The 8,456-nt window shown below is 38.2% G+C and overlaps 1 protein-coding gene across 1 annotated transcript; it reads right to left on the bottom strand.

Moving 5' to 3' along the window:
- Positions 1-7,607: 7,607 nt before the first annotated feature.
- Positions 7,608-8,150, bottom strand: LOC147639584 (protein SMALL AUXIN UP-REGULATED RNA 12-like). The gene has a single exon (XM_086781932.1). The coding sequence runs from the start codon at positions 8,148-8,150 to the stop codon at positions 7,608-7,610; it is 543 nt and encodes a 180-aa protein (XP_086638058.1).
- Positions 8,151-8,456: the final 306 nt, after the last annotated feature.

Below are 8,456 nucleotides of genomic sequence, written 5' to 3'. Positions count from 1 at the left end.
AAAAGCACCAAATCAACACAGGTGTTGGAGCACAAGTTGTTATTATTACCTGAGATTGATCAAGAAGGTGTGTCGGATGCTTAACATAAGATTTTCTAGCAAGGCGCTTGTAACATACATCCTTTTTATTAGGTGAAACACGAGTATGGCTTAACCAAAAATTTAAAACAAGCTCTTTCACCTCATCACTGATTATGCCTACTGCACGGGGCTTGCCGATGGCATGAAGATAATGACAAAATACCATCAGAGGTTTGCAAATGCTCTCTAGCTGCATAGAAATTATGTATGTGTATGTTCAACTGCCTTGAAGTATCTACACTGTTAAGAGAGGATGTATTTGTGCCAGCGCCATTCATAAGAATTATTAGAATAGACCTTTTAAGAAATAGCTCCTCAAAGTTTCTAGGCACTTTCATTGCTTCAAGTGTATTTCATATGCCCTCTATTAGACTTGTCTGGTTCCATAGTGGAAAACTCATGGAAATTTCCTTCATGGAACGATGTTGGAGAACCTCAGATAATATATCAAACCTCATCTTCTCGTCTAGACCCTTGCTCTGCTAATTAAAGTATTGAAAAACGTCGTTGCATATTTTTTGACGCTTCTACTCACTTGCACCATGACTTGCATTGTGCTCATGTTTTTCTCGTAGCTTACACTTCATCCTTGCACGTTGTTCTTACTTCCTCTGCACATGATAATCCTTGATTACATTGGCAGAAAACTTTACACATGACTTGCAACCGTCTACAAAACCTAAAATTCTACATCTGCCTCTAATGCTTGGAAATCTATGATGGGTGAAAGGTCCATGCGTGTGTGTGTGTGGTTGAAACAACAGTAAGGAGCCTGTAAAATAGGCGCACACACACACACACACACATACACACACACACACACACACAGAGGGGAGGGAGGGGTAAATAACAAGGCGACATTGATGCAGGTTTAGGGTACAGAGGAGATGGGAAGAAACAAAGTGGGTAAGAGAAAGAGAGATAGCTTGAGAGAGAGAGAGAGAGAGAGAGAGAGAGAGAGAGAGAGAGAGAGAGAGAGAGAGAGAGAGAGAGAGAGGTGGCCAAATGAGTGCACCACGAGCTGCTTGTAGCTGTTTTTTTTATTTTCAAGTGTTTCAAACGCACAAAATGTGGGAGAAAATGAGGGAAAATGACTTTTTCAAATGTCTAAAAACTAGTTTAAAAGTCATGTCTAGGACATAGGTTTCGAGTCCACCATACCATGCATCCACCCACGTACTCTTGTCTTTATGTTATGGTTGGGAACATGTTAAAAGCACATTTGGGAAACATTACTTTTACATGCAGTCGTGTCACTTCTTTTTTTTGGAAAAATATTTATATTATAACTGAAAGCTCCTATTTACAGCACAAAGTTTTCTTACAAAGCTTCCACCAAAAGTACTTGGATCCCAAAGCTACTCTAATTCATACTTATTACAATTCAATAAATTACAGAGCAAATTCCATCTTTCATCCTCCCAAACAAAAGAAGATTGGCTCCAGGATATATCATAACCTAACTGCATACAAGCTATCATCATGGGCTCACTGTTGTGAAGCCCTTAGGTAGGAGCTTTTCCAACACATATTTGCATGACCAAACCTTAATTACAGGTCTAGTTCCCAAGGGATTCTCCACAAATGCTACAAATGTATAGACTAGATGTTTTTCCTTTAGGTGCCATCTTTTGGTCTTGGGCCCAAACTTGGGCAACTTGATCTTCATCTCCTTAGTTAGGCAAACCTACATATAATCTTATGTTAGGAATTCCTAGTATGTACTAATGTTTGCTGCACTCCAGATCATCTGATTCTATCTTAAAGGGATTGAATTGCCCGGAGAGTGTTAGCATCATTCAACTTGTTAATATAATATATAGATATGCATAAATGAACACATTTATACATTATTTCAGTGACATTCAAACCACTTTCCCCGTGTATTGTTTGTAATTATTCCATGTGCTTAATGATTGGTTATTGATTATGGGATCTAGGTGAGCTTGTGAGGTGTGTATTGTTGGCTAAGATGGAATTTATATATACATAGCCTAGGTATAATCTTAACTAGCTTTTGGGCCCCTGGACACTTGTAAATGCCAAGCTTGTGGTGAGGTGTGTATTGTTGGCTAAGATGGAATTTATATATACATAGCCTAGGTATAATCTTAACTAGCTTTTGGGCCCCTGAACACTTGTAAATGCCAAGCCATGTATATAAGACATTTTCAATAATGAGAAAAGGGGTTATCTGTAAGATTCCTCCCCCAACCCCTTTTGATGTCTAGTATCTTCCCCTGTAATTAATCCCTCTTCAGAAATATAAAGACCTTGTTTCTAACTGTTTTAACCTAGAGAGAGAAAATTATTCTAGAGAGAGAATATTCAGATTTTGAATATTTTTGGATAGAAAAATATCTCATATAATTAAGATGAATTTCCCTAAAATAGAAATTCAAAAAGAATTTTCCAATGTGCAATTGGAATTAATTAGAAATAGGTATAAAGAACCTTAGTCTAAGGGTCTAGATTTTCATAAATCTTTGGATTATGGTCCAATTAAGGTTCCTATGGGCCAATAGCATCAATCCATGTGTAGGGAGGAGATAAATCCAAATTGTAAAAAAGAAGATACCCAAAAATGAGTAAATGCTCACATAAGATGAAGAGTTGAAAATGTACAAGGTTTATTAGTAAAAAACTATGAGCAATATTAAAAATATGAGATATTTTGGGAATAATGATTTTATTATGACACATATGTAAGGAAGGGGAGTCCCTTAAATGCTCACATAAGATGAAGAGTTGAAAATGTACAAGGTTTATTAGTAAAAAAACTATGAGCAATATTAAAAATATGAGATATTTTGTGATAAATGCTCAAATAAGATAAAGAGTTGAAAATGTACAAGGTTTATTAGTAAAAAAAACTATGAGCAATATTAAAATGATTCCATTATGACACATATGTAAGGAAGGGGAGTTCTTTAAAGGAGGTGTATATTTCACATAAGATGAAGAGTTGAAAATGTACAAGGTTTATTAATAAAAAAACTATGAGCAATATTAAAATGATTCCATTATGACACATATGTAAGGAAGGGGAGTTCTTTAAAGGAGGTGCTTGAATAAGTTTTAAACTCATAAAAATTGAGATATTTTATCTCTCCTCTCTCCTCATTCAAGTCTAGTTCCAAAAAGTTAGCTTAACTGACCTAAAAATGGTCAAAAAGTGACCAAACTTACTTGGAAAATTCTAGAATCGGTTTGTTTGTTTAGGAGCTCAAATTTTCCTATAAATAGAAGCCTTCCCTTGTTGAAAAAAATATAGTGTCTTATGCATTGTTACTCTACTCCACCTAAGCCAAGAACTATGAATTCTTTATGTAGATATAGTGTCTTATGCATTGTTACTCTACTCCACCTAAGCCAAGAACTATGCATTCTTTATGTAGATATAGTGTCTTATGCATTGTTACTCTACTCCACCTAAGCCAAGAACTGTGAATTCACTAGTTTTTGATACTTCTCTCTTTCTTCAATCCCCATTGGTGGCTCCATCAATTGATTGGTTGGGGGCCTCTACCGTGAACAAAGAATCAAGCAAATTATAAGATAAGTATAGTGAATTATGATCTTTTCTATAATTTCTCAATGATTCTCTCTTCTCAACCCCTCTCAAGCTTGAGAAGCTTAATTGGTATGGTTTTTGAAATACTATTGAAGTTAATTAATTAATGATAGTAAAGAATTACATAAAATTCTATTTATATTTAATTATAATGGTTTTTCTCTCTCTCACTTAAGAAATGGTCATACTCATGACCCTTTTCAATCAAAATGAAGCTTTTCATAAGGCTTTTCCTTAATCCAAGATTAAGCTATGCTTGAGGCCAAATTAATGGCTTTTTTCTATGCTTTTAGTTTATGTATAATGATGATTCAATCCATTATGGATTGATGATCCAATTAGAGACCATTCTAATTATTTCCTTAATGATAAGCTTTATCCCTTAGAAAAAAATTGAGATTTATCAGTCATAGTAGCGGAGCTATGGCAAAATTTTTATAGAAATTACGCATAAAATAAATTCATTCAAAGCATAAAAAGAGGACTTCCTACCATATTCTAGGAACTATCATCCTAGTTTAATTAAAAGAATTTTATTATGCATGGAGATGTGGATGTTTGCATGTAGATGTAGATGTATGGATGTGAGTATGAATGTGGAGGTGGATGTATGCATGGAGATGTGGATGTATGCATGTAGAAGTAGATGTATAGATGAGGATGTAAATAGAGATGTGGATGGATGCATGTAGATGTAGATGTATAGATGTGGATGTGAATGGAGATGTAGATGTATGCATGTAGATGTAGATGTATAGATGTGGATGTGGAATCTGGATGTATGCATGTAGATGTAGATGTATTGATGTGGATGTGGATGTGGATGTGGAGGTGGATGTATGCATGTAGATGTAGATGTGGATGTGGATGTGGAGGTGGATGTATGCATGTAGATGTAGATGTATAGATGTGGATGTGAATGTGGAGGTGGATGTATGCATGTAGATGTAGATGTATGAGGAGAATGTGAATGTGGATGTGGATGTATGCATAGAGATGTGGATGTATGCATGTAGATGAGAATGTATGCATATAGATGTGGATGTATGGATGTGAATGTGCATGTAGATGTGAATGTATGGATGTGGATGCATGAATGTGCATGTAGATGTGGATGTGAAAATAGATGTATGGATGTAGATGTGGATGTATGGATGTGAATGTGGATGTGGATGTGGATATATGTATGGATGTGAATATATGATATGTGATGTGAAGGAATATGAAGTGTTGAGATGGAAAATGATGTGATGGAATGAGTATACATATAAATGGAATATGGAATAAGTAATGTGGATTGATGAGGGATAATGTGGAAAAATGAAAGTAAAAATAGAAACTGTATTGTAAACTGTTTGTAAATGCTGTTTGTAAATGACTGTTTGTAAACTGTTTGTAAATGCTGTTTGTAAATGACTGTTTTATGTCAAGATTGCTGGGGGAGCATTGTGACCATCTTGTGATTAAGGTCGTGGAGACCTAACTGATAATGTTGCAACTGCTGACGGAGAGTCAATGAAGGACGTCTCGCGTAGCAAGGTCGTCGGCCGAGGTCTTGACCAGCCTCGGTGCAATTAAAATGGTGAGCTTCCGGTACGGTGGATGAGGGGCCAAGGAAGCGGCCTATGAGTGAAGCGCTAGGTCACCTGCGAAGGATCCTAGAGGGTGCTGACCATACGGTGCTCGGGCTCTGGGTCGCCTAGGATACCCATGCGTGCGTCGAGGAAGATATTGGAACAGAGTTGGAGTTGTTTTCTGAAATCGGGCATGGATCTGGTTGATTGACCTTGCTGGTCTTCAATGGATGAGTCCATGGCTCTTTATATGGATCTGTTGGTTGATCTTGCTGATCTTCAACGAGAGTCCATCTCGATAAGTGATTATATTGCCGAGTATTATGGGCTAGGGATTAGGAAACGGCCCCTGTGGACAGGTGGTGAGCGTCCTAGTTGCCAATGATGCCATAGATACTCTGATGAAGGAATGATGGGAAAATTGAGAATCAACTGGATAAATTGGAAGATGGTGATCAGTGATACTATGGTTTTTTTTAAAGGATGGTTTTAAACTGGTTGAATCTGTGAAAAGGCAATTTCATATTGGGTGTGTGAGTGGTGTGACTAGTTTTATTTTTGCATGAACATCCGGCTAGGGGGCCTTGGGACTCTTTCTTTGGTACCCGGGACAAAACCTAACCAAATTCTTAATTAGAAAAAATAAATCCCGGACAGTAACTGTTCTATGGATAGGAATCAACGGCTGTGCCTCTTGAATGGGGAAAAAAGCGTTGATCCCAATGATCCAAGTGCAAGTTTCTTCCTTGAACAGACTAAGTATCTTATAGATGTAATTGGATCATCTCGATCAGAAATGATCTTGACTACGTTAGAGTAAAAAGTTATCCTGGTGGAATCGCCCGTGCTTCCGGTAAAGGAAGTTTTTCCGGGTTCGGTTTTGGAACAACCGACGGATTAGTCTCTTATCCGGATATCCGTGGTGGGCGAGGCCCGGAGTGTGGGACCCCTGTCCTGCGCGAGAAGCGCTACTTCCGCTGCCAGTAACCCGAATCCGTTGCTCGGTGGGAACAGGGATCTTACATTATCCCATTAATCACAATTGAGTCTATGTTATCCCACCCGATATTTATATATATATATGTATATATATATATGTATATATATGTATATATATATATGTATATATATGTATATATATATATGTATATATATGTATATATATATATGTATATATATGTATATATATATATATATATATACTATTTATTCGTTTTTTTGTATAGTCAAGCACATAACTCCCTAGGACATGCTTTTTTTAGGTCCACTTTAGCATGCTTCAATCCTATAGTGAAATGAATTCAAGAGGTGATGAATTTCTTCAAAATATTGTATGGATGAGCCCAACTAAAACTAATTGCATGTGTTTCCTATTCGAACAATTAAGAATATGGGGGGGAACACAGAGACACACTTACTTCTTGAAGCTTGGTCTTTATCCATTAGAACAATTAAGAACATGGGGAGGAACAGAGACACCCTTATTTAGTCTTTATCCATTGCGGAATCTTCTTCTTTGGTAAAAGAGTGGGTGCTCATATTAGCCCAATAATCTACCAAAAATCATCTTAAGAAGCAAGCGTGCTGATGAATAATTCTTTAGCATCCGTGGTAAGATGAAAGCGTTGTAAATAATTCTTGAGCATCCTTGGTTTGTAAAGTATGTTCACATACGTCCTTAGCCCATGTGCTGCTTCAGTATCGGCAGGCGCCGTCCTCATCCGCAAACAAATTGCACGGTGCATGGACAGGAGCGTTTGTGTGTGACTAGCTTGAGTACTGGCTAGCAACAAGGAGTGCATGCATGCACATCTCAATTATCAGTACGCATTTGCATGACCCAGTCTAGAAAAGTGTAGTGTTCAGAGAAATTTAGTGGTTAAATAGAATTCTAACGTCATGGATGAAGTCTTAAACAAATCTAATTAATTAGTTTCCATTGATGGAAAAAAAAATTAACGATAAGCTAATTCGTGCTAGACGTGTATAGTTATGCCAAATGAGACCAAATTAGAATGTAAAGAATATTATGCTAAACTCAGACAATTCGGAAATACAAGAGAAAGGGTAAACACTGATTAATTAATTCAAACGAAATATACAAGAAGAACATGTTAGGGATGTCCCACAGATTATGTAATTTAAAGGTACATGATTGGGGATGTCCACAGAACGTGTCCAGTTACCCGTACAGAGATTACGAGTAGAGGCAAGATATATGCCTTTCCGCAATTAAGGCACAAACAAGACCCAAGTTTAGAGCTCCCTTTGTCTGTCTACTCTAATTATTAGATTTGGTAGTAGTTACCAAGGCCTAATTAAGCACATTAAGCCAACGAACAATTAGTTCGGCTGCAAATTAAAGATGGAGCATGGATCTAGTTACTCCATGGGGTGTAATGAAGCCCAAGCTCATTAATATTACTCTCCGCTTGCAGTGTAAGATTTGCTTCTTGCAAGAAGCAACTTCCAATGTGGTAGAAATCTAGCAGCTCGCGGAGCTCCGGGCCACTCTCGAGATGATCTAGGTGCTTGTTATCCACCATCCAAAGTAAGTGCTCAAAGAAGACGACCTCGCAGGCTATGGTGAGCCCCCCTTTTTGATAGAACCCAAACTCTTGTTCGGTTTTCTCGAGGAGGCCACGGAAGAGTGGGTGGTTGATGTGCTCCGTTCTGATGAGAAACCTTCTGCGCTCTCTGCCAACGTACACTGCGAGGTAGCCCTCCGGAGGAAGGGAGGGCTGCTCTTGCAGTTGATCATCATGGTCGTGCTCACAACCAGATCTACGCTTCCTTGGGGAAAGGGCCGCTAGTGTTCGATCTATGGTGGCCATGCTTCTCCACTTCTGCAGCATCTGCCTGAGGCGCACTATCTGATGAACCTTACTAATCTTCACAGGGCCGGAGTCACCGCAACTCATGTTGAGTGTGTGTGTGTGTGTGTGTGTGTGTGAGAGAGAGAGAGAGAGGGAGAGGGAGAGAGGGAGGGAGAGCTCGCCAAGTTTGAGGAAAGTAGTCAGGTGAGAGACCCGGCAGCGTGACTTTTTAAATTGCTCTCGACGGCTTAGAATGTATGCATGTACATTCTATTGCAACATGCATGCATGCATGCACGCCGCATAATGTCGACATAATCACAAGATAAAACCCATTTCTTTCCGTATCTCACAATGCATGCATTTTAGTCTCTCACATGTGACTTCAACGAACATTCCGATGTAGCCTTC

This window comes from Cibotium barometz, chromosome 3, assembly GCF_041138505.1.
Source record: "Cibotium barometz isolate CiBa-2024 chromosome 3, ASM4113850v1, whole genome shotgun sequence".
NCBI classification, from domain to species: domain Eukaryota; kingdom Viridiplantae; phylum Streptophyta; class Polypodiopsida; order Cyatheales; family Cibotiaceae; genus Cibotium; species Cibotium barometz.
This window is presented reverse-complemented; position numbering and strand designations above follow the sequence as displayed.